The 26081-nt window shown below is 47.8% G+C and overlaps 1 protein-coding gene across 2 annotated transcripts in view; it reads right to left on the bottom strand.

The window, feature by feature from the left end:
• LOC135508337 (rho guanine nucleotide exchange factor TIAM2-like) overlaps positions 1-26081 on the bottom strand; it is an 87413-nt gene that overhangs the window by 7402 nt on the left and 53930 nt on the right. For both annotated transcript variants that reach the window (XM_064928445.1, XM_064928446.1), the window contains 4 exons: positions 10328-10522; positions 4984-5052; positions 1469-1594; positions 877-985 (listed from right to left, as the gene is read on the bottom strand). In XM_064928445.1, the coding sequence (XP_064784517.1) occupies positions 877-985; positions 1469-1594; positions 4984-5052; positions 10328-10522 (499 nt within the window). The remainder of the gene's footprint in view (positions 1-876; positions 986-1468; positions 1595-4983; positions 5053-10327; positions 10523-26081) is intronic.

Here is a 26081-nt window from a genome sequence, read left to right as displayed (position 1 = left end):
TGTGTTGGGCTCTGATGGACCGGGTTGTGTTGGGCTCTGATGGACTGGGTTGTGTTGTGCTCTGATGGACTGGGTTGTGTTGGGCTCTGATGGACTGGGTTGTGTTGTGCTCTGATGGACTGGGTTGTGTTGTGCTCTGATGCAGAGTTCTGCTCTAATGCATGTTTACGCTGCTGTTTCCTACTTCAGTTCATTCTGCTTCATCAGAGACTGTTGGGGAACATGCAAAGCCGCTTGCAAGATTATCCCTGCGCTATTAAAACTCCATTTCAGTACCTGCTTCTAGGAATGCAACGCGTAATCTTGTAATGGTAAGAATTTAAGAGGCACCGGGGTGCAATTTCCCCACCTGCTCGGTTTCATTCATTCTGCGCTGGGCAGCTTGCCCAAATCAGAGGAAGAGGCCAACGTTGCGGGCATAAATTAAGTTCAACATTTATATTCAAGCATATAAACAGGGATACTCAAAATTACTAGCACTCCTCCTGTCAGCGTTTCATGGTCTTTCTCTCATTATAGACCAGCCTTCGTTAGCTGTGCAGCACAATGGGGGCACTCCAGCTAGCCTAGGCACTTTCACAGTTTTACAGTGGGAAGCCATTTACAGTTGAGTTGATATGAAAGAGAATATGGGAGTCTGGAATGATTGAGTGAATACGAGGAGAGGTTGAAGTAAAGTGGGATTGCATCACTTCACCAAGCGAGTAGCTCCACTCAGAGACATTTTACTGGAGTTCATTATTGATGCTGGACCATAGACGCCTAGTCAACCATGTAATTTACATAGAGTGCTGGGGTTGGTGGGGATGATGCAATGGAGGTGCAAGGGGGTATTTCGGGCAGGTTGGGGGTGGTGGGTAGAGGGGAGACCCGTACCTCTCTCCAGGACTTTCTGGACCTTGATGTGGTTGGCACAGAAGCCACTGTAGAGCTTGAAGTGATCAGCATAGTACAGGAAGGATCCACCCAGAGAGAAGAGAAGCTTCTGGAATAAGAGAGAGAGAGGGAGAGTAAGAATGTGTGAAGGAGAGTGAGATGGAGAGAACATGTGAAGTCGTGACCTGACCACTCTCACGGGACAGTATTTAAAATCCCCCAGGCCTGCCCTCTCTAACCCCTGAATACAGTGCTTTTATCAACATACAATTCTCCATGTCAAAATGGCAAAATCGATACGATGCCATGTTGATGTGGTAAATCAATCATGTGTGAACCTGTAACAATCTCGCAATAATAAATCCAGATATATCTCAAAGTGTGACAGGACTCACTGTTCATCATAGCTCATATATAGTAATGGAGGTGGTTTGGGTGAGTGATTTCACATTTGTGTGTGCTCATTGGTTAATGCGTCGATGAGTATGCGGTTTAATCACGTCATCTAAGTTAGTGTATATCACGCATGTATGGCGAGAGATGGATTGGCAGAGGCAGTTGTAACACAAGGGTCACAAACAGTGTGTCATACCTTAAACTGCACAGGGGTTTCCAGTGTGCTGAAGTCAGGTGAAGAGGCAATCCTCTCCTCCAGCGTCTGCAGGAACACCCTCTGGAAGTCCAGCATCTCTGGCAGGCTGCCAAACAGACTATCCATCTAAAGGAACGGAAAGACAGGAGCCTGGTCAGTCATCTCTTTACAGCAGTCAGTCAGCGATAGCTCTCTCTTTACAGCAGTCAGTCAGCGATAGCTCTCTCTTTACAGCAGTCAGTCAGCGATAGCTCTCTCTTTACAGCAGTCAGTCAGCGATAGCTCTCTCTTTACAGCAGTCAGTCAGCGATAGCTATCTCTTTAGTCAGCAGCTCTCTCTTTACAGCAGTCAGTCAGCGATAGCTCTCTCTTTACAGCAGTCAGTCAGCGATAGCTCTCTCTTTACAGCAGTCAGTCAGCGATAGCTCTCTCTTTACAGCAGTCAGTCAGCGATAGCTCTCTCTTTACAGCAGTCAGTCAGCGATAGCTCTCTCTTTACAGCAGTCAGTCAGCGATAGCTCTCTCTTTACAGCAGTCAGCAGTCAGTCAGCGATAGCTCTCTCTTTACAGTCAGCTCTCTCTTTACAGCAGTCAGTCAGCGATAGCTATCTCTTTACAGCAGTCAGTCAGAGATAGCTCTCTCTTTACAGCAGTCAGTCAGAGATAGCTCTCTCTTTACAGCAGTCAGTCAGAGATAGCTCTCTCTTTACAGCAGTCAGTCAGAGATAGCTCTCTCTTTACAGCAGTCAGTCAGAGATAGCTCTCTCTTTACAGCAGTCAGTCACTAGTTAACATCCCCCTCTGATGTCTCAGGTGAGAGGCACTTAGGAACAGCCTCTCTCTCTCTTCCAATCAATTCAATTAATTTCAAAGGGCTTTATTGGCATGGGAAACATGTTTACATTGCCAAAGCAAGTGAAAATATATAATTAACAAAAGTTAAATAATCAATAACAAATTAACAGTAAACATTACGCTCACAAGTTTCAAAGGAATAGACACATTTCAAATGTCATATGGCTAAGTACAGTGCTATAATGATGTGCAAATAGTTAAGTACAAAATGGAAAATAAATAAACAAATATGGGTTGTATTTACGATGGTGTTTGTTCACTGGTTAACCCTTTTATTGTGGCAACAGGTCACAAATCTTGCTGCTGTGATGGTTCACTGGTATTTCTCCCAATAGATATGGGAGTTCATAAAAATTGGATTTTTTTTTTTCGAATTCTTTGTGGGTCTGTGTAATCTGAGGGAAATTTGTGTCTCTAATATGGTCATACATTGGACAGGAGGTTAGGAAGTGCAGCTCAGTTTCCACATTTTGTGGGCAGTGTGCACATAGCCTGTCTTCTCTTGAGAGTCATGTCTGCCTTCAGCAGCCTTTCTCAATAGCAAGGCTATGCTCACTGAGTCTGTACATATTCAAAGCTTTCCTTCATTTTGCGTCATTCACAGTGTTCATGTATTCTGCCACTGGGTACTCTCTGTTAAGGGACAAAAAGCACAATCTCACAGTCTCTCGCTCTCTCACACCATCATTAAAAGGTGTTCAGGGTGTCTTGCGCTGTTGTCCGCTCTGTGCCGAGACACGTCTGAGTGTCCGATAATGTTGGTTTAATCAGCCCCACTGCTCAGTGTGTATCGATGGATCTCTCCTTTGAGAGTGTCGTCCTGAGACTGAGGTCATGCTCAGTTCACATCAGTGTTCACTAGCTACTGGATGTGGATCTCCATTAGCATTCCCCAGCCATCGCCTTCTGGGCTCACAGAGGAGGGACAGGCACATAAGGACTAATCTTAACCTGAGAGAAGAGTCAATCGTATATTGATTAAAAATGGAAGACTATAACGTAATGGGAGTTATAGGCATAATTTTAAACACGTTTTGGTACTATATCAGTAAGGGTTTTAAGAAGGGGAGGTCCTTAGAGTTTATTGCTACTAGAAATTAATTTAACCCCACCCAAATCTAATCAAGCTATCCATCTATCAATCTGTGACCTCTTATGAACCAACCTCCTAAAATTCTCAATTTCTATTAACTCCCCCATCTCCCAATCCTCCATCCTTCATCCCATCCTCCCTCCCCCATCTCCCAATCCTCCCTCCCCCATCTTCCAATCCTCCATCCTTCATCCCATCCAATCCTCCATCCTTCATCCCATCCAATCCTCCCTCCCCCATCTCCCAATCCTCCATCCTTCATCCCATCCAATCCTCCCTCCCCATCTCCCAATCCTCCATCCTTCATCCAATCCTCCCTCCCCCATCTCCCAATCCTCCATCCTTCATCCCATCCAATCCTCCCTCCCCATCTCCCAATCCTCCATCCTTCATCCAATCCTCCCTCCCCCATCTCCCAATCCTCCATCCTTCATCCAATCCTCCCTCCCCCATCTCCCAATCCCCCATCCCATTCAATCCTCCCTCCCCCATCTCCCAATCCTTCATCCCATCCAATCCTCCCTCCCCCATCTCCCAATCTTTCATCCCATCCAATCCTCCCTCCCCCATCTCCCAATCCTCCATCCTTCATTTATTTAACCTTTATATAACCAGGCAAGTCAGTTAAGAACAAATTCTTATTTTCAATGACGGCCTAGAAACAGTGGGTTAACTGCCTGTTCAGGGGCAGAACGACAGATTTGTACCTTGTCAGCTTGGGGGTTTGAACTTGCAACCTTCCGGTTACTAGTCCAACACTCTAACCACTAGGCTACCCTGCCACCCCGTCATCCCATCCAATCCTCCCTTCCCCCCCCATCTCCCAATCCTCCATCCTTCATCCCATCCAATCCTCCCTCCCCCATCTCCCAATCCTCCATCCTTCATCCCATCCAATCCTCCCTCCCCCATCTCCCAATCCTCCATCCTTCATCCCATCCAATCCTCCGTCCATCTCCCAATCCCCCATCCTTCCTCCCATCTCCCATCCAATCCTCCATCCTGCCTCCCCATTTCCCCTTCCTCTCATCTAATCCCTCGTCCTCCCTCCCATCTCCCATCCAATCCTCCATCCCCCATCCTTTATCCTTCCTTCCATCTAATCCTCCCTCCCCCATCCTTCCTCCCATCTCCCATCCAATCCTCCCATCTCCCCATCCTTCCTACAATCTAATCCTCCCTTCCACCCCCATTCTTCCTCCCATCTTCCCTCCCTCACCACCCATCCTTCCTCCCATCCAATCCTCCCTCCCCATCTCCCAATCCCCCATCCTCCATCCCATCTCCCATCCAATCCTCCATCCTGCCTCCCCCATCTCCCAATCACCCATCCTCCATCCCCCATCCTCTATCCTTCCTCTCATCTAATCCTCCCTCCCCCATCTCCCAATCCCCATCCTTCCTCCCATCTCCCATCCAATCCTGCATCCTTCCTCCAATCCAATCCTCCCTTCCATCCCCCATTCTTCCTCCCATCCTCCCTCCCACCAACCCTCCCATCCCACCAACCCCCCCTCCCATCCCTCCAAACCCCTCCACTCCCTCATCCCAGAACACCCTCCTCTACCTCATCCAGCGTAAGGAAGGTCTCGTTCTGCAGTGGCTTCAGGTAGATCTCAAACAGGCAACTCAGGTCCTGGAGGAAGGAAAGACAGAGACAGAAAGAAGAAAAATACAAGAGGTGGGTTAGAGTTAGGGAATCCAACACTGCATCATAGGGCTGCTATCGGTATTAACAGTTATTCAACCCCCTAGAAGTGATCTGTTATTCCCTCCTCTTCCATTCTCTCCTCCCTGTGTTTTAATGTGGCTGTGGATCGTCAGGGCTTCACTGGTGATATTCCTATTAGGCTGATTTATGGCCCCCGCCACACATCACAGACAAATGGTTACAGCTGCTGCAGGGGACACTGGGAAGACATTCTCCTCCCCTCTACAAATCACCCACCCACCGCCTCCCAGAGAGAGAGAGAAAGAAATACAGAGAGAGAGACAAGGTGGAGATCATGAAAGGAGCTCTTTAATGTGAGAGAGACAGAAACAGAGACCGAGAGTGACAGAGAGAGAGACACCGAGAGAGACCGAGCGAGAGAGAGAGAAACAGAGAGACCGAGCGAGAGAGAGAGAGCGAGACATTGAGAGAGAGAGAGCGAGACATTGAGCGAGAGATTGAGCGAGAGAGACATTGACCGAGAGATTGAGCGAGAGAGACATTGACCGAGAGAGAGAGAGAGAGAGAGACATTGACCGAGAGAGAGAGAGAGAGACATTGACCGAGAGAGAGAGAGAGACTGAGCGAGAGAGAGACATTGAGCGAGAGATGGAGAGCGAGAGAGAGATTGAGCAAGCGAGAGATTGAGCGAGAGATTGAGCGAGAGAAAGGGAGATTGAGAGAGAGATTGAGCGAGAGAGAGAAAGGGAGATTGAGAGAGAGATTGAGAGAGCGAGAGAGAGCGAGAGAGCAATTGAGAGAGAGATTGCGAGAGATTGCGAGAGCGAGAGAGATTGAGAGAGCGAGAGAGATTGAGAGAGCGAGAGATAGTGAGAGAGAGTGAGAGAGCGAGCAAGAGCGAGAGATTGAGAGCGAGAGAGATCGAAAGAGATTGAGAGCGAGAGAGATCGAGAGAGATTGAGAGCGAGAGAGATCGAGAGAGATTGAGAGCGAGAGAGATCGAGAGAGATTGAGAGCGAGAGAGATTGAGAGCGAGAGAGATTGAGAGCGAGAGAGATTGAGAGAGATTGAGAGCGAGAGAGATTGAGAGCGAGAGAGATTGAGAGCGAGAGAGATTGAGAGCGAGAGAGAGAGAGATTGAGAGCGAGAGAGAGAGAGAGAGAGAGAGCGAGAGAGAGAGAGATTGAGAGAGAGAGAGAGAGAGATTGAGAGCGAGAGAGAGAGATTGAGAGCGAGAGAGAGAGAGATTGAGAGCGAGAGAGAGAGAGATTGAGAGCGAGAGAGAGAGAGATTGAGAGCGAGAGCGAGAGAGATTGAGAGCGAGAGAGATTGAGATCGAGAGAGATTGAGAGCGAGAGAGATCGAGAGAGATTGAGAGCGAGAGAGATCGAGAGAGATTGAGAGCGAGAGAGATCGAGAGAGATTGAGAGCAAGAGAGAGAGCGATTGAGAGCAATTGAGAGTGAGCGAGCGATTGACCGAGAGAGAGAGAGAGAGAGAGATTGACCGAGAGAGAGAGAGAGCGATTGAGAGACATTGAGCGAGAGATGGAGAGCGAGAGAGAGATTGAGCAAGCGAGAGTGAGCGATTGAGAGAGAAAGCGAGATTGAGAGAGAGCGAGTGAAAGCAATTGAGAGCGAGGAGAGCGAGAGAGAGAGCAATTGAGAGCGATTGAGAGAGCGAGCGAGAGCGATTGAGCGATTAGTGAGAGCGATTGAGAGCGAGCAAGAGCGAGTGAGAGAGCGAGATTGAGTGAGCGATTGAGAGAGAGATTGAGAGCGAGAGATGAGCGATTGAGAGTGAGCGATTGAGAGAGATTGAGCGAGAGTGAGAGCGATTGAGAGAGCGAGTGAGCGATTGAGAGAGATTGAGAGTGAGAGCGATTGAGAGAGCGATTGAGAGCGAGTGAGAAGCGATTGAGAGAGAGAGAGAGCGATTGAGAGAAGCGAGAGCGATTGAGAGCGAAGATTGAGCGAGAGAGAGAGAGATTGAGAGCGAGAGAGATTGAGAGCGAGAGAGAGAGAGCGAGAGAGATTGAGAGAGCGAGAGAGAGCGATTGAGAGAGCGAGCGAGAGAGATTGAGCGAGCGAGCGAGAGAGATTGAGAGAGATTGAGAGCAAGAGAGAGAGCGATTGAGAGAGCGAGTGAGCGAGAGAGCGAGAGAGCGACTGAGCGATTGAGAGAGCGAGTGAGCAATTGAGAGAGCGAGAGAGCAAGTGAGCGATTGAAGAGCGAGAAGCGATTGAGTGAGCGATTGAGAGCGAGTGAGCGATTGAGTGAGCGATTGAGAGTGAGCGATTGAGAGAGCGAGTGAGCGATTGAGAGAGCGAGTGAGCGATTGAGAGAGCGAGTGAGAGAGCGATTGAGAGAGCGATTGAGAGAGAGCGAGTGAGAGAGCGAGAGCGATTGAGAGCGAGAGATTGAGCGAGATATTGAGCGATTGAGAGAGCGAGAGTGAGAAGCGATTGAGAAGCGAAGAGAGCGATTGAGAGCGAGCGAGAGAAGCGATTGAGAGAGTGAGAGCGAGAGTGAGCGAGATAGTGAGCGATTGAGAGAGCGAGTGAGATTGAGAGAGCGAGAGATTGAGCGATTGAGCGAGAAGCGAGTGAGCGATTGAGCGAAAGCGATTGAGAAGCGAGAGCGATTGAGAGAGCGAGAGAGCGATTGAGAGAGCGAGATCGAGCGAGAGAGCGATTGAGAGAGCGCGAGAGAGAGACCGAGAGAGCGAGAGATCGAGAGAGAGCGATTGCGATTGAGAGCGATTGAGAGAAGCGATTGAGAGAGCGAGAGAGCGATTGAGAGAGCGATTGAGAGATTGAGAGCGATTGAGAGGGCGAGAGTGTGATTGAGAGACCGAGAGAGAGAGTGTGATTGAGAGAGAGAGAGTGTGATTGAGAGAGAGAGAGTGATTGATTGAGAGAGAGTGATTGAGTGATTGAGAGAGAGTGATTGAGAGTGATTGAGAGAGATTGAGAGAGAGAGTGATTGAGAGAGAGAGTGATTGAGAGAGAGAGAGAGTGATTGAGAGAGAGAGAGAGTGATTGAGAGAGAGAGAGAGAGTGATTGAGAGAGAGCGAGAGTGAGCGAGATATTGAGCGATTGAGAGAGCGAGAGATTGAGAGAGCGAGAGAGATTGAGAGAGCGAGAGAGCGAGCGAGTGAGCGATTGAGAGAGCGAGTGAGCGATTGAGAGAGAGCGAGTGAGCGATTGAGAGGGCGAGTGAGCGATTGAGAGGGCGAGAGAGCGATTGAGAGACCGAGAGATCGAGCGAGAGAGCGATTGAGAGAGCGAGAGATCGACCGAGAGAGCGAGAGATCGACCGAGAGAGCGAGAGATCGACCGAGAGCGATTGAGAGAGCGATTGAGAGAGCGAGAGAGCGATTGAGAGAGCGAGAGAGCGATTGAGAGAGCGAGAGAGCGATTGAGAGAGCGAGATTGAGAGAGAGAGTGATTGAGAGAGAGTGTGATTGAGAGAGAGAGAGTGTGATTGAGAGAGAGAGAGTGTGATTGAGAGAGAGAGAGTGTGATTGAGAGAGAGAGAGTGTGATAGAGAGAGAGAGTGATTGAGAGAGAGAGAGTGATTGAGAGAGAGAGAGTGATTGAGAGAGAGAGATTGAGAGAGAGAGAGATTGAGAGAGAGTGATTGAGAGAGAGAGAGAGAGTGATTGAGAGAGAGAGAGAGTGATTGAGAGAGAGTGATTGAGAGAGAGAGAGAGAGTGATTGAGAGAGAGAGAGAGTGATTGAGAGAGAGAGAGAGAGAGTGATTGAGAGAGAGAGAGAGCGATTGAGGATTGAGCGAGAGAGCGAGAGATTGAGAGAGAGAGAGCGATTGAGCGAGAGAGCGAGCGATTGAGCGAGAGAGCGAGCGATTGAGCGAGAGAGCGAGCGATTGAGCGAGAGAGCGATTGAGCGAGAGAGAGATCGAGCGATTGAGCGAGAGAGAAGCGAAGGATTGAGCGAGAGAGAGAGCGAGCGATTGAGCGAAGAGCGATTGAGAGAGCGAGCGATTGAGCGAGAGAGAGAGAGCGAGCGATTGAGAAGCGAGCGATTGAGCGAGAGAGCGAGCGATTGAGCGAGAGAGAGAGCGAGCGATTGAGCGAAGAGAGAGAGCGGTGAAAGCGAGCGATTGAGCGAGCGATTGAGAGAGCGAGCGATTGAGAGCGAGCGAGTGAGAGAGAGCGATTGAGCGAGAGAGCGAGCGATTGAGCGAGCGATTGAGTGAGAGAGAGAGAGCGAGAGAGAGAGCGAGCGATTGAGCGAGAGAGAGAGAGCGAGCGATTGAGCGAGAGAGAGAGAGAGCGAGCGATTGAGCGAGAGAGAGAGAGCGAGCGATTGAGCGAGAGAGAGAGAGCGAGCGATTGAGCGAGAGAGAGAGCGAGCGATTGAGAGAGCGAGCGATTGAGCGAGAGAGAGAGAGCGAGCGATTGAGCGAGAGAGCGAGCGATTGAGCGAGTGAGAGAGCGAGCGATTGAGCGAGAGAGAGAGAGCGAGCGATTGAGCGAGCGAGCGATTGAGCGAGAGAGAGAGAGAGCGATCGATTGAGCGAGAGAGAGAGAGCGAGCGATTGAGCGAGAGAGAGAGAGCGAGCGATTGAGCGAGAGAGAGAGAGCGAGCGATTGAGCGAGAGAGAGAGTGTGAGTGAGTGAGTGAGTGAGTGAGGCAGGGGGTTTGAACTTGCAACCTTCCGGTTACCAGTTCAACACTAACCAGTAGGCTACCCTGCTGAGAGAGAGAAAGGAGACCGAGAGAGAGATTGAGCGAGAGAGAGAGTGAGCGAGAAGTGACCGAGATTGAGCGAGAGACAGAGAGACCGAGACAGAGCGACCGAGAGAGATTGAGCGAGAGAGAGAGATTGAGCGAGAGAGAGAGATTGAGCAGGAGAGACCGAGTGAGAGAGATTGAGCGAGAGAGACAGAGAGAGACTGAGACAGACCGAGAGAGAGAGAGCTGACAATGATTAAGAGACGAGGTGCAGATCATGAAAGGAGCTCTTTAATGTGCTCTGAGAAAAGGAGTGAAATGGAAGCTTGAGCTGTACAGGGCCTCTGAATAATGAGCCTGTGTACTGTAGAGTATAAACAATGATGCGGTCGGTCGGCAGGTCCACACAGACCGTGTCTCGGTACTGTTCAGTGGCTTTCCTTTCTCTTTCCATCTCATCCTGGCTTAATTGAATAAACTGCTTTGGGGAAATGTGCCATTATCTTCAACAAATAATAGCCAGATAACAAATCATGACCTTGACATAGGACTTCTCTGTGTCCACCAGCTCCTGGATGACCTTGCGGAGCCTCTCGGTGGCACTCATGTGTCGGGGACAGGGTCTGAGCAGTGTGGGCTCGGCCCCTGGGTGTGGGGGGTCTTTGTGGCCCTCCATCAAGCCCCCGGAGCCCTCTTGGAAGGTGTGGTACAGCATGCACACCGTCTCCACACTCTGCAGTGGGCGATAGAGAGAGACAGGTTAGGGACTGCATGAATAACATGTACACAAAGCTTACTAGGATTACAAGGACTTTTATATCTTGTTTATCTTACCACATATATATATATTCAGTGCATTCGGGAATTATTCAGACCCCTTGACTCTTTCCACATTTTGTAACATCACAGGCTTATTCTTTTCCCCCTCATCAATCTACACATAATACCCCAAAATGACAACGCAAAAACAGGTTTTACATTTGTTCTAATGTATTACAAATATAAAACGTAAATGTCACATTTACGTACAGTACCAGTTAAAAGTTTAGACACACCTACTCATTCAAGCGTTTTTCTTTCTTTTTTAAATCGTAGAATAATAGTGAAGACATTGAAACTATGAAATAACACATATGGAATCATGTAGTAACCAAAGAAAGTGTTAAACAAATCAAAATATATTTCATATTTTATATTCTTCAAAGTAGCCACCATTTAGCCCTTGGTTCTCCCCAGACCTGACTGCCCTTAACCAACACAAAAACATCCTATGGCGTTCTGCATTAGCATCTAACAGCCCCCTTGATATGCAGCTGTTCAGGGAAGCAAGAAACCATTATACACAGGCAGTTAGAAAAGCCAAGGCTAGCTTTTTCAAGCAGAAATTTGCTTCCTGCAACACTAACTCAAAAAAGTTCTGGGACACTGTAAAGTCCATGGAGAATAAGAACACCTCGTCCCAGCTGCCCACTGCACTGAAGATAGGAAACACTGTCACCACTGATAAATCCACCATAATTGAGAATTTCAATAAGCATTTTTCTACGGCTGGCCATGCTTTCCACCTGGCTACTCCTACCCCGGTCAACAGCACTGCACCCCCCCCAGCAACTCGCCCAAGCCTTCCCCATTTCTCCTTCTCCCAAATCCGTTCAGCTGATGTTCTGAAAGAGCTGCAAAATCTGGCCCCCTACAAATCAGCCGGGCTAGACAATCTGGACCCTTTTCTTTCTTTAAATTATCTGCCGAAATTGTTGCCACCCCTATTACTAGCCTGTTCAACCTCTCTTTCGTGTCGTCTGAGATTCCCAAAGATTGGAAAGCAGCTGCGGTCATTCCCCTCTTCAAAGGGGGGGACACTCTTGACCCAAACTGCTACAGACCTATATCTATCCTATCATGCCTTTCTAAGGTCTTCGAATGCCAAGTCAACAAACAGATTACCGACCATTTCGAATCTCACCATACATTCTCTGCTATGCAATCTGGTTTCAGAGCTGGTCATGGGTGCACCTCAGCCACGCTCAAGGTCCTAAACGATATCTTAACCGCCATCGATAAGAAACATTACTGTGCAGCCGTATTCATTGATCTGGCCAAGGCTTTCGACTCTGTCAATCACCACATCCTCATCAGCAGACTTGACAGCCTTGGTTTCTCAAATGATTGCCTCGCCTGGTTCACCAACTACTTCTCTGATAGAGTTCAGTGTGTCAAATCGGAGGGTCTGCTGTCCGGACCTCTGGCAGTCTCTATGGGGGTGCCACAGGGTCCAATACTTGGACCGACTCTCTACTCTGTATATATCAATGAGGTCACTCTTGCTGCTGGTGAGTCTCTAATCCACCTCTACGCAGACGACACCATTCTGTATACTTCTGGCCCTTATTTGTACACTGTGTTAACAACCCACCAGGCAAGCTTCAATGCCATACAACTCTCCTTCCATGGCCTCCAATTGCTCTTAAATACAAGTAAAACTAAATGCATGCTCTTCAACCGATCGCTACCTGCACCTGCCCGCCTGTCCAACATCACTACTCTGGACGGCTCTGACTTAGAATACGTGGACAACTACAAATACTTAGGTGTCTGGTTAGACTGTAAACACTCCTTCCAGACCCATATCAAACATCTCCAATCCAAAGTTAAATCTAGAATTGGCCTCCTATTTCGCAACAAAGCATCCTTCACTCATTCTGCCAAACATACCCTTGTAAAACTGACCATCCTACCAATCCTCGACTTTGGCGATGTCATTTACAAAATAGCCTCCAATACCCTACTCAACAAATTGGATGCAGTCTATCACAGTGCAATCCGTTTTGTCGCCAAAGCCCCATATACTACCCACCATTGCGACCTGTACGCTCTCGTTGGCTGGTGCTCGCTTCATACTGGTCGCCAAACCCACTGGCTCCATGTCATCTACAAGACCCTGCTAGGTAAAGTCCCCCCTTATCTCAGCTCGCTGGTCACCATAGCATATCCCACCTGTAGCACACGCTCCAGCAGGTATATCTCTCTAGTCACCCCCAAAACCAATTCTTTCTTTGGCCGCCTCTCCTTCCAGTTCTCTGCTGCCAATGACTGGAACGAACTACAAAAATCTCTGAAACTGGAAACACTTATGTCCCTCACTAGCTTTAAGCACCAACTGTCAGAGCAGCTCACTGCACCTGTACATAGCCCACCTATAATTTAGCCCAAACTACCTCTTTCCCTACTGTATTTCATTTATTTATTTTGCTCCTTTGCACCCCATTATTTTTATTTCTACTTTGCACATTCTTCCACTGCAAATCTACCATTCCAGTGTTTTACTTGGTATATTGTATTTACTTTGTCACCATGGCCTTTTTTGCCTTTACCTCCCTTATCTCACCTCATTTGCTCACATCGTATATAGACTTGTTTATACTGTATTACTGACCGTATGTTTGTTTTACTCCATGTGTAACTCTGTGTCGTTGTATGTGTCGAACTGCTTTGCTTTATCTTGGCCAGGTCGCAATTGTAAATGAGAACTTGCTCTCAACTTGCCTACCTGGTTAAATAAAGATGAAATAAATCAAATAAATTTGCCTTGATGACAGCTTTGCACACTCTTGGCATTCTCTCAACCAGCTTCATGAGGTAGTCACCAATTAACAGGTGTGCCTTGTTAAGTTAATTTGTGGAATTTCTTTCCTTCATAATGTGTTTGAGCCAATCAGTTGTGTTGTGACAAGGTAGGGATGGTATACAGAAGATAATTCCATTTGGTAAAAGACCAAGTCCATATTATGGCAAGAACAGCTCAAATAAGCAAAAAGAAACAACAGTCCATCATTACTTTAAGAAATGAAGGTCAGTCAATATGGAACATTTCAAGAACTTTTAAAGTTACTTCAAGTGCAGTCGCAAAACACATCAAGTGCCGTGATGAAACTGGCTCTCATGAGGACCGCCACAAAAAAGGAAGACCTCTGCTGCAGAGGATAAGTTAGAGTTAACTGCACCTCAGATTGCAGCCCAAATAAATGCTTCAGAGTTCAAGTAACAGACACATCTCAACATCAACTGTTCAGAGGAGACTGCATGAATCAGGCCTTCATGGTCAAACTACTACTAAAGAAGAGACTTGCTTGGTTCAAGAAACACGAGCAGTGGAAATCTGTCCTTTGGTCTGAGTCCAAATTTTAGATTTTTGGTTCCAACCTCCATGTCATTTTGAGATGCAGAGTAGGTGAACGGATGACCTCTGCATGTGTGGTTCCCACGGTGAAGCATGGAGGTGGCGTGATGGTGTGGGGATGCTTTGCTGGCGACGTTGTCTGTGATATATTTAGAATTTAACCACACTTAACCAGCATGGCTACCACAGCATTTTGCAGCAATACGCCATCCCATCTGGTTTGCGGTTAGTGGGACTATCATTTGTTTTTCAACAAGACACCTCCAGACTGTGTAAGGGCTATTTGACCAAGAGTGATGGAGTGCTGCATCAGATGACCTGGCCTCCACAATCACCTGACCTCAACCCAATTGAGACGGTTTGGGATGAGTTGGACCGCAGAGTGAAGGAAAAGCAGCCAACGAGTTCTCTGCATATGTGGGAACTCCTTCAAGACTGTTGGAAAAGCATTCCTCATGAAGCTGGTTGAGAGAATGCCAAGTGTGTGCAAAGCTGACATCAAGGCAAAGCGTGGCTACTTTGAAGAATCTCAAATATATTTTGATTTGTTTAACATGTTTTTATTTACTACATGATTCCATGTGTGTTATTTCATAGTTGATGTCTTCACTATTATTCTACAATGTAGAAAATAGTAAAAAATATAGAAAAACCCTTAAACGAGTAGGTGTGTCCAAACTAATGACTAGTACTATAAGTATTCAGACCTTTTACTCAGTATTTTGTTCAAGCATCATTGGCAGCGATGACAGCCTCAAGTTTTCTTGGGTATGATGCTACAAGCCTGGCACACATGTATTTGGTGCCCCCCCCTCAGGTTCGTGCCGTCGGGAGATCTTTGTGGGCTATACTCGGTTGAAGATCTCCTTCTAGTGCTGTGGGGGCTGTGCTTTGGCAAAGTGGGTGGGGTTATATCCTGCCACAGTGTCTCCCAAACCCATCCTGTCTCAGCCTCCAGTAATTCTGCTGCAATCGTTTGTGTGTCGGGGGGATAGGGTCAGTCTGTTATATCTGGAGTATTTCTCCCGTCTTATCCGGTTTCCTGTGTGAATTTAAGAATGCCCCCTCTAATTCCCTCTCTTTCTCTTCTCTCGGAGGACTTGAGCCCTAGGACCATGCCTCAGGCCTACCTAGCCTGATGACTCCTTGGAGTTAGGGAGTTTTTCCTAGCCACCGTGCTTCTACATCTGCATTGCTTGCTGTTTGGGGTTTTAGGCCGAGTTTCTGTATAGCACTTTGACATCGGCTGATATAAAAAGGGCTTTATAAATACATTTGATTGATTGATATTTGGGGAGTTTCTCCCATTCTTCTCTGCAGATCCTCTCAAGCTCTGTCAAGTTGGATGGGTAGTGTTGCTGGGCACTTATTTTCAGGTCTCTCCAGAGATGTTAGATCGGGTTCAAGTCTGGGCTCTGGCTGGGCCACTCAAGGACACTCAGAGACTTGTTCCGAAGCCACTCCTGCATTGTCTTGGCTGTGTGCTTAGGGACATTGTCCTGTTGGAAGGTGAACCTTCGCCCCAGTCTGAGGTCCTGAGCGCTGTAGAGCAGGTTTTCATCAAGGGTCTCGCTGTACTTTTCTCAGTTCATCCTTCCCTCGATCTTGACTAGTCTCCCAGTCTCTGCTGCTGAAAAACATCCCCACAGCATGATGCAGCCACCACCATGCTTCACCGTAGGGATGGTGCCAGGTTTCCTCCAGACGTGACGCTTAGCATTCAGGCCAAAGAGTTCAATCTTGGTTTCATCAGACCAGAGAATCTTGCTTCTCATGGTCTGAGAGTATTTAGGTCCCTTTTGGCAAACTCCAAGCGGGCTGTCATGTGACTTTTACTGAGGAGTGGCTTCTGTCTAGCCACTCTACCATAAAAGCCTGATTGGTGGAGCGCTGCAGAGATGGGTGTCCTTTTCCACTGAGGAACTCTGGAGCTCTGTCAGAGTGACCATCGGGTTTTTGGTCACCTCCCTGACCAAGGCCCTTCTTCCCCGATTGCTCAGTTTGGCCGGGCGGCCAGCTCTAGGAAGAGTTGGTGGTTCCAAACTTCTTCCATTTAAGAATGATGGAGGCCACTGTGTTCTTGGGGACCTTCAATGCTGCAGAAATGTTTTGGTACCCTTCCCCAGATCTGTGCCTTAACACAATCCTGTCTCAGAGCTCTACGGACGATTCCTTCAACCTCATGGCTTGGTTTTTGCTCTGACATGCACTGTCAACCGTGGGACCTTATACATAGTTGTGTGCCTTTCCAAATCATGTCCAATCAATTGAATTTACCACAGGTGGACTCCAATCAAGTTGTAGAAACAGCTCAAGGATGATCAATGGAAACAGGATGCACCTGAGCTCAATTTAAAGTCTCATTGCAAAGGGTCTGAAAACTTATGCAAATAAGGTTTCTGTTTATTTGTTTTACATATGCTAAAATTTCTAAAAACCTGTTTTCATGGGGTCTGAATACTTTCAGAACTAACTCTGTCAAAAACGATCACCATAACAAGCTGTCATACAGTACGAAGCACACAAAACCAAACCATAGCTTAGAACGCAATTTAACAAGTTTACAGTATCACACAGTCCTAGTTGTGTGATTGGCTCCTATAGTTCTAGTATCTCTACAGCGCCAGTACTGACAGGTGTGTGTGTGTGTGTGTGTGTGTGTGTGTATATGAGAGAGAGCGTGTGTGTATTTAGTGAGAGAAACGCTGATTACATAAAAAAAGCAAGTCTCAGAAAATTGCTTGTCACCATAAATATTGCACAGCGCACACACATTCACACACACACACACACACACCATACAAATCAATACACTAAAACAACCCAGCAGGACCCAAATCAAGTCCTCTATTAAGCCAGCATCTCATCAGTTAGCATGGCCAATCAGGAGACAGGGTGCCAAAGCAGCTACAGTATAGCTACGGCATGGGGCTGGAGTCGGGAGGCTGGTGGCTCAAGGACCCACTGAGGGGAAGAGGATTCAGGCCTGGGATAGGCTGGCTTCGAGACAGGACCACCCAGTCAGCAGCTCTGGGTCTCTGCGTGAGCAATGATAATGACACTGAGACTCAGCTGTCCCACTATGCTACTGAGAGGAGAGCACCACACTGACAGGATTCTATACTGCTGTAGAATGTAGATATACAAAATAACAGACTCACACACACACAAAGTAGTGGATATGTTTAACCCACACACTAACACAGACCAAAGCTCCTCCATATTGCAGCTGAAAGGCTTGGAGACCAGCTCAAGGAGGAAAAAGGGTTGAAGAATATCATGTTGACATATTATTCAAATACCCTGCGGCAGCTTCAGAGACAAACCTGCCTCACACAGACAGATAGCAGTAATTGTGTGCGGCTCACGCCTGCAGTTTGTTTCTGCTGCAGTCACTGAGGTCCTAGGCCTACAGAGGATCTGGAGAAAAGACACACAGAGCTACACACACAGGCATGGATGCACGCACACACCCACACACACACACACACACACAGGGATTCTCCCTTTCTCGCAGCATGACTTTTTAATCAGTTCTTAATAAGAGCATGACTAGAGGGACATAGAGACTCAGACGTGACTCAGAAGTCTCTGTCTCACACAACAATCCCAACAACAAAGTCTGAGTCCAACGCCTGACGACTAACCCAAATATCCAATTAAGACCTGCAGAGCCGGCTCGGGAGCCGTGGAGGCGGGAGAGACAGGGATGCAGTCGCAGAAAGGACAAGCACATCCGACAGTGCTAGTCTCAATTCTACATCACTCGGTTAACCCAAAACTAAACCCAGAACTGTGGGGGTTTTCTGATTTCACAAGCATAAAGCCTGTGGGAATGCTAGGTAGAATGAGCCGAATCCTATCCTGTCAATTAGCCCAAATTGGACAACCCATCTCCTATCCCTGTTGTAAAGCCAGACATCTCTCTCTCCCTCTCACCATGAGGAATAGTTTCAACATCTGTCACAGCACCTACAGCCCTAAAACATGTTGAGCCAGAGGTTAATACCCATCGCCACACCAGAACCCCATATACCCACTACTGCTGTCCTTCCCAAACTCCCATGGCAATCATCAAGCCTCTCGATCTCAATCCCTCTCTGTCCTACTCACCATGAAGAGCAGGCTGTAGAGGAGCCTCCAGGCTGCTGTGGCCTGTCTCTGGGTCCTACGGGCCAGGTTACAGCCCTTCCTATGCAGCCTGCCCGGACTGGATGCTGGCATCGCGGCTGGACTGTGTCTGACCGATAAACCACACGTGGTTGGTGCTGACTGGACTGTACTTGATGGGATCTAGCTGTTAATCCTGAACCTAGAGATCTGAGAGTGTAGGCATTTGACAAAGAAATGCTGCCTGCACCAATCTGCATATCAATCAGGGTGGACGGCCGGACCGAGCGAACAGTGCAAACGGAGGGGCATTCCTCCCTCATGCTCTCTCTCTCTAACATCCCACCTCTGGTCCACGTGACCCTGGTCAGTTTCCAGAGAGTATAATGCAGAGGCCAGGCTGCGGGTGTTACTGGCCATGCAGCCTCAACACATCAATACAATGAGGACTCTTCTGGGCTGCTGGATATACTGTGACACTGTCAGGAATAGCTGCATCTGTTCAACAGGCCAGGGGGATTCAGGGGCATTCATCTGAACTGACAACACAGGTCGCGCTGTAGGGAGGAGGGACCCTTTCATGAAGTATTTTGGGTGCTTTTGAAGAAAAAGTCCAAGTCTATCCTTAGAAGCTGTGCATCACGGAAAACAACGTCTTACTGAGGCGTCTGGTGTGACAATTGAGGGGGATTTGAGTCCAGTGTTTACAAACAAAGCTACCCGAGGTCACAAGCTGAGTAGTTTTGGCTTCCAGGCCTCGCTCTCCAACGTGGAGGTGAAGGCCTGGTAGAGGCTACTACTGGAGCTTAGTGACACTCACAGAGACCATCTTGTTCCAAACCCAGGTCAGGTCACCTGACTAGAGGCTCAGGTCTGTGGGGGCAGACCACTCCAACACATAACACAAATAACTAGCCGTACTAAGGTTTCAGTATAAAAACAAGATATTTCATTCTACTAGATCCTCGCCCCTTGAGGTTAACGGCATTCTGAGAATGTGTTTAAAGGTGTCGGAATGTCTGAAAGTATGTGGTTAACTTCACTAAAGATATAACACTGGATATATGTTGATGATCTCTTTCACAAACTCCAATGTGATCGCAAAGGGAAATCCTAAGCATGTTGACCTGGGAGAGGTCAGAAGGAGTTGTTTGTGAAGAGGAGTGGTTTGTGGAGAGATTACTACTCTTGCTCGCCCACTGGGGTGATTAACCAGCCTGTTATTTCCCACCCAAGGGGAAGATTTCGTCCACAACACCTCTCTTTCACATCCAAGTGTCTTCTAAACCAAGGTCAGAACCAAGTTTTTTATTTATTTATTTCACCTGTATTTAACCAGGTAGGCTAGTTGAGAACAAGTTCTCATTTACAACTGCGACCTGGCCAAGATAAAGCAAAGCAGTGTGACACAAACAACAACACAGAGTTACACATGGAATAAACAAACATACAGTCAATAACACAATAGAAAAAAAGAAAGTCTATATACAGTGTGTGCAAATGGTGTGAGGAGGTAGGCAATAAATAGGCCATAGTAGCGTAGAATTACAATTTAGCAGATTAACACTGGAGTGATAAATGAGCAGATGATGATGTGCAAGTAGAGACACTGGTGTGCAAAAGAGCAGAAAACTAAATAAAAACAATATGGGGATGAGGTAGGTAGATTGCGTCTCCTAACGTCTCCTAAACCAAGGTCAGAACACACTCCAACCGGGCTCCACTGACATGTTATTCAAATAGTATTCATATACAGTGAGGTTAGAAACAAACACAGCCCAAAGTCAAACAAGAGTTATCAAACAGTTGAGTGATGCCGGATACTGTTCATTCTCCCCTCTCACCACCAGACAACAGAGTCAGCGGATACTGTTCATTCTCCCCTCTCACCACCAGACAACAGAGTCAGCGGATACTGTTCATTCTCCCCTCTCACCACCAGACAACAGAGTCAGCGGATACTGTTCATTCTCCCCTCTCACCACCAGACAACAGAGTCAGCGGATACTGTTCATTCTCCCCTCTCACCACGAGACAACAGAGTCAGCGGATACTGTTCATTCTCCCCTCTCACCACCAGACAACAGAGTCGGCGGATACTGTTCATTCTCCCCTCTCACCACCAGACAACAGAGTCGGCGGATACTGTTCATTCTCCCCTCTCACCACCAGACAACAGAGTCGGCGGATACTGTTCATTCTCCCCTCTCACCACCAGACAACAGAGTCAGCGGATACTGTTCATTCTCCCCTCTCACCACCAGACAACAGAGTCAGCGGATACTGTTCATTCTCCCCTCTCACCACCAGACAACAGAGTCAGCGGATACTGTTCATTCTCCCCTCTCACCACCAGACAACAGAGTCAGCGGATACTGTTCATTCTCCCCTCTCACCACCAGACAACAGAGTCAGCGGATACTGTTCATTCTCCCCTCTCACCACCAGACAACAGAGTCAGCGGATACTGTTCATTCTCCCCTCTCACCACCAGACAACAGAGTCAGCGGATACTGTTCATTCTCCCCTCTCACCACCAGACAACAGAGTCAGCGGATACTGTTCATTCTCCCCTCTCACCACCAGACAACAGAGTCAGCGGATACTGTTCATTCTCCCCTCTCACCACCAGACAACAGAGTTAGCGGATACTGTTCATTCTCCCCTCTCACCACCAGACAACAGAGTCGGCGGATACTGTTCATTCTCCCTCTCACCACCAGACAACAGAGTCGGCGGATACTGTTCATTCTCCCCTCTCACCACCAGACAACAGAGTCGGCGGATACTGTTCATTCTCCCCTCTCACCACCAGACAACAGAGTCGGCGGATACTGTTCATTCTCCCCTCTCACCACCAGACAACAGAGTCGGCGGATACTGTTCATTCTCCCCTCTCACCACCAGACAACAGAGTCGGCGGATACTGTTCATTCTCCCCTCTCACCACCAGACAACAGAGTCGGCGGATACTGTTCATTCTCCTCTCACCACCAGACAACAGAGTCGGCGGATACTGTTCATTCTCCCCTCTCACCACCAGACAACAGAGTCGGCGGATACTGTTCATTCTCCCCTCTCACCACCAGACAACAGAGTCGGCGGATACTGTTCATTCTCCCCTCTCACCACCAGACAACAGAGTCAGCGGATACTGTTCATTCTCCCCTCTCACCACCAGACAACAGAGTCGGCGGATACTGTTCATTCTCCCCTCTCACCACCAGACAACAGAGTCAGCGGATACTGTTCATTCTCCCCTCTCACCACCAGACAACAGAGTCAGCGGATACTGTTCATTCTCCCCTCTCACCACCAGACAACAGAGTCAGCGGATACTGTTCATTCTCCCCTCTCACCACCAGACAACAGAGTCAGCGGATACTGTTCATTCTCCCTCTCACCACCAGACAACAGAGTCGGCGGATACTGTTCATTCTCCCCTCTCACCACCAGACAACAGAGTCGGCGGATACTGTTCATTCTCCCCTCTCACCACCAGACAACAGAGTCGGCGGATACTGTTCATTCTCCCCTCTCACCACCAGACAACAGAGTTACTGTTCATTCCCTCTCACCACCAGACAACAGAGTCGGCGGATACTGTTCATTCTCCCCTCTCACCACCAGACAACAGAGTCGGCGGATACTGTTCATTCTCCCCTCTCACCACCAGACAACAGAGTCGGCGGATACTGTTCATTCTCCCCTCTCACCACCAGACAACAGAGTCAGCGGATACTGTTCATTCTCCCCTCTCACCACCAGACAACAGAGTCAGCGGATACTGTTCATTCTCCCCTCTCACCACCAGACAACAGAGTCGGCGGATACTGTTCATTCTCCCCTCTCACCACCAGACAACAGAGTCGGCGGATACTGTTCATTCTCCCCTCTCACCACCAGACAACAGAGTCGGCGGATACTGTTCATTCTCCCCTCTCACCACCAGACAACAGAGTCAGCGGATACTGTTCATTCTCCCCTCTCACCACCAGACAACAGAGTCAGCGGATACTGTTCATTCTCCCCTCTCACCACCAGACAACAGAGTCGGCGGATACTGTTCATTCTCCCCTCTCACCACCAGACAACAGAGTCAGCGGATACTGTTCATTCTCCCCTCTCACCACCAGACAACAGAGTCGGCGGATACTGTTCATTCTCCCCTCTCACCACCAGACAACAGAGTCATTAAAAGCAGACGGCTCAGCCTACTTTAAGTTATGAACCGCTTTTCAAATCAAAGAAGAATCCTCCAGGCGACAAACTACTTTCTCTTTATGAACATAAACAAACCTGAATGGAACGTCTAAAGTGTAAAGCCGGGGATAAAAGATGGGGTGTCCCTCAGGCCGGCTGAGCCCATTGCTCACAGGAGAGTGTCCTGTCACACCACAGTAAGGCTCTGACTGAGGCACATTCGTCCCTCAGGTTAGGCCTATTGTGTCATGTTGCCATCTGCTTTTTAGGGCTCAATAAATAAAGACAGTTTCTCATAAATCAAACCGGGAGGGAGGGCCCCAGTCCCTCTTCTATTCCCATTATATGCTTCATTATTCATTCTAAACCAATATTATTCCACCGGGGTCTCGGAGGAGACTTCAGAGTCAATGTTTTAATAATGAAACACCCTCAGATTAAAAATCCATTCTGATGAGTCCCCATAGGGGGTTGAGAACAACAGTATTATATTGCATCCCCACAACTAGAACAAAGTAGGAAACCGCTAGCAGCCCCCTCACTGCCAAATATGACTGATATAAAACAACAGCATAGGAAAGACACTAATATAGTAGTGAACAATTTCTCAACATGAGACCAGTTCATATAAATTGAAAGCACAGGAAGAAGCATGGTAAAACCTGCTAGCCGCATGACCTGGTGCCCTGATATAAAACAGAGAATGGTGAGAGCAAACACTCCCGCTGGGCCACAAACCTGCCACAGAGGATGTCTGATAAAGTCCAATTGGGCATCCAGCAGGCTACCCACAGAACAGTCCCTAATACACAGCACAACCATAAAACCAGTAACAGCCAAGCCAACCTTCCCTCTGACCTATTTGGTAATAAACTCTTCCCAGAGACAGGTTGACCAACCAGTAGGACTATCCTGGGTGCAAATGAATACTGAGATAGAAGAGGAGGAGTGGGGCCTGCATCGCAGTGCTAAAGACATCACTACCGGTCCGGGTTCGATCCCAGGCTGTGTCTCAGCCAGCAGCGACCGGGAGACCCATGAGGCGGCGCACAATTGACCCAGCGTCGTCCGGGTTAGGGGAGGGTTTGGCCAGCTGGGATGTCCTTGTCCTATCTCACGCTAGTGACTCCTTGTGGCGGCCGGGCGCATACACGCTGACTTCGGTTGCCAGCTGTATGGTGTTTCCTCTGACACATTGGTGCTACTGGCTTCCTGGTTAAGCGAGCAGTGTATCAAGAAGCAGTGTGTCTTGGCGGAGTCATTTTTCGGAGGACGCATGGCTCTCGACCTTCGCCTCTCCCGAGTCCATACGGGAGTTGCAGCGATGAGACAAGACTGTAACGACCAATTGGATATCACGAAAGTGGTAAAAAGTACCAATATTAAATTGTATTAAATAGAAGAGGAAGAGTGATACAGTAGCCCAATGCTAGCACTACAGTTGTATTGTTGGTAAAAAAGGTTTGTATTTTAAATGTGTGTGACAGTCATTGACTATCAGTGTATCAATCAGTGTTTTGGTTTTTTTGTGGACTCCAGGAAGAATAGCTGCTGCTTCTGTAAAAGCTCATGGGGATCTAAATAAATAAATATATATGCCTTCTTGACCTAGTAGTATATCAGAGTGAATTTAACTGACCATTGATCCAGTGGGGAGCTGATATGCATTAAGGTACTGTATGCAATCTATATACAGTACTTCAATAAATCATCAGTAGAGGCAGGTTGGAGAAGTGTAAAGCACAAAACACCAGTGATGCAGTATCCCACTACTAGCATGACCTGGAATCTGTACTGAAGAAACATATGACACTACAGTATATACTTTGGCAGCCTACAAAAAAACGTGCTCAAACACCTAGAAAAGGCAGAGGTGGGTTACCAGGAGTCCAGTGCATGGGTCGGGGACAGTAGGTTTCTCACAGGCCACTCATCCAGCCATGTCATCGAGCAGCTGGGCCAGCTTGTCCTTTAGCAGCTGCCTGAGGGTGAGCAGGGCCGAGCACAGAAACAGGTCCTTCTCTGCTTAGCTCCTCCAGGCCAGAACCAGCACATGGCCAGCAGGGAGCACCGAGCCTGGGACTGGTCTCCCGAGTGGCGCAGCGGTCTAAGGCACTGCATCTCAGTGCAATAGGTGTTACTACAGTCCCTGGTTCGAAGCCAGGCTGTATCACATCTGGTCGTGATTGGGTGTCCAATAGGGCAGTACTGGCCCAGCGTTGTCCAGTGCAAATAGTGCACTGGCCCCGGACTGCCTACCAATAACTGCCTACCAATAACTGCCTACCAATGACTGCCTACCAATGACTGGTAGGCAGTCATTGTAAATAATAACTAATTTGTTCTTAACTGACTTGCCTAGTTAAATAAAGGTGAAATAAAAAAAATAAAAAAATCAGGTTGGTGAGGTAGATGCAGGGCCTGGCCTCTTCCTCCTCTGCCACCACCACCCTCCTCCTCCTCCTCCTCTCACCCATCAAACCAACAACTAGCCCTGAGCTATGGTATAGGGCTGACTCCAACGCTCCCCAGCTCACCTCTTCCTCTCTGGCGAGCCATCTACGCCTAGCTCGATAGGTCTACCTCTCCTTCCCTCTCCCTCTATCACTCTGCAGTGGGTCTGCTCCAGATGCTGGGGCCACTCCCCAGCCATAAACCCAGATTATTAGGCTAGTCACAGCCATATAGACTGAGTCATCACCACCACCCACTCCACAGGCAGGCACGATGGGGGGGACTGGGATTGTCTGTGTTTAGGGGCCTCCCCCCAAGGAGGACTTAAGTGGGTGGGAGAAGTTTAAAGGGGTTGTAGTCCATTGGTCTTTATTTCTAGAGTCCATTGGTCTTTGCTGGCTGTTATGTGGTCCAAAAAACATCTAGAGGAGAGTAGTGATAACACAGTGAATGGAGAGCATGTCTGACCTCACATTCACATATATAAAAAGGTTTTGAAAACCCCTTTCAGCTGTTCTCAGCCTAGAGCAACTGAATTCTTAACAGCAATGGCACCCAAAATACATGCTGCCATTTACAATAAACTGTCCAGTCAGTTTCTGGAAGCACCATTTTTTGTTTCCCCACAGTCAGTAAATCGTCAATTAGTGAATCAAACTAAGCCATTGGACTTTGGTGGAAAGGAAGGGTAAGGGTGTGGTTGCTGCTCTTTGTATGGTAAAACCCCTTTAAAAGGATCTTAGTGAGGGGTTGGAGGAAGTTAAGGAACTTACTCTGCTCAGCCAGTTGACCAATGGTATCTGTGACACAACAACTTCATACCACTGCCAGACTGTAGAAGCTGGTGAAGTGTGACATAATATGCTATTTCATTCAGTGGTACAGCTCCTCAACTGGTATTAATGACTACAACAAACTGGTATTACAACAAGCTGTAAATGTGGTTGAAAATGTTTTGTGTCATAGTGTTTATGGATGGTATCTATAGTGGGTATCATAAGTATTACCCACTTAGATTTTTTTAAACATCTTGTTGCATTACAAAGTGTGATTGAAATGAAGGTAATTGTGATTTTTTTGTTGTCATTGATCTACACAAAATACTCTGATTTCAAAGTGGAAGAAAATTTTGAACACTAAAAAATGGATGACAAATAAAAGACTAATACACCTTGATTAGATAATTATTCACCCTCCTGAGTCAATACATGTTAGAATCACCTTTGACAGTGATTACAGCTGTGAGTCTTCTTGTGTAAGTCTCCAAGAGCTTTGCCCACCAATAGTATTGTGCAATATTTGCCCAGTATTCAATTCACAATTCTTCAAGCTCTGTCAAGGTGTTGGT

Source organism: Oncorhynchus masou, chromosome 21 (assembly GCF_036934945.1).
Source record: "Oncorhynchus masou masou isolate Uvic2021 chromosome 21, UVic_Omas_1.1, whole genome shotgun sequence".
NCBI classification, from domain to species: Eukaryota; Metazoa; Chordata; class Actinopteri; order Salmoniformes; family Salmonidae; genus Oncorhynchus; species Oncorhynchus masou.
The sequence above is the reverse complement of the archived record's forward strand: the minus strand, read 5'-3'. Positions and strand labels throughout refer to the sequence as shown.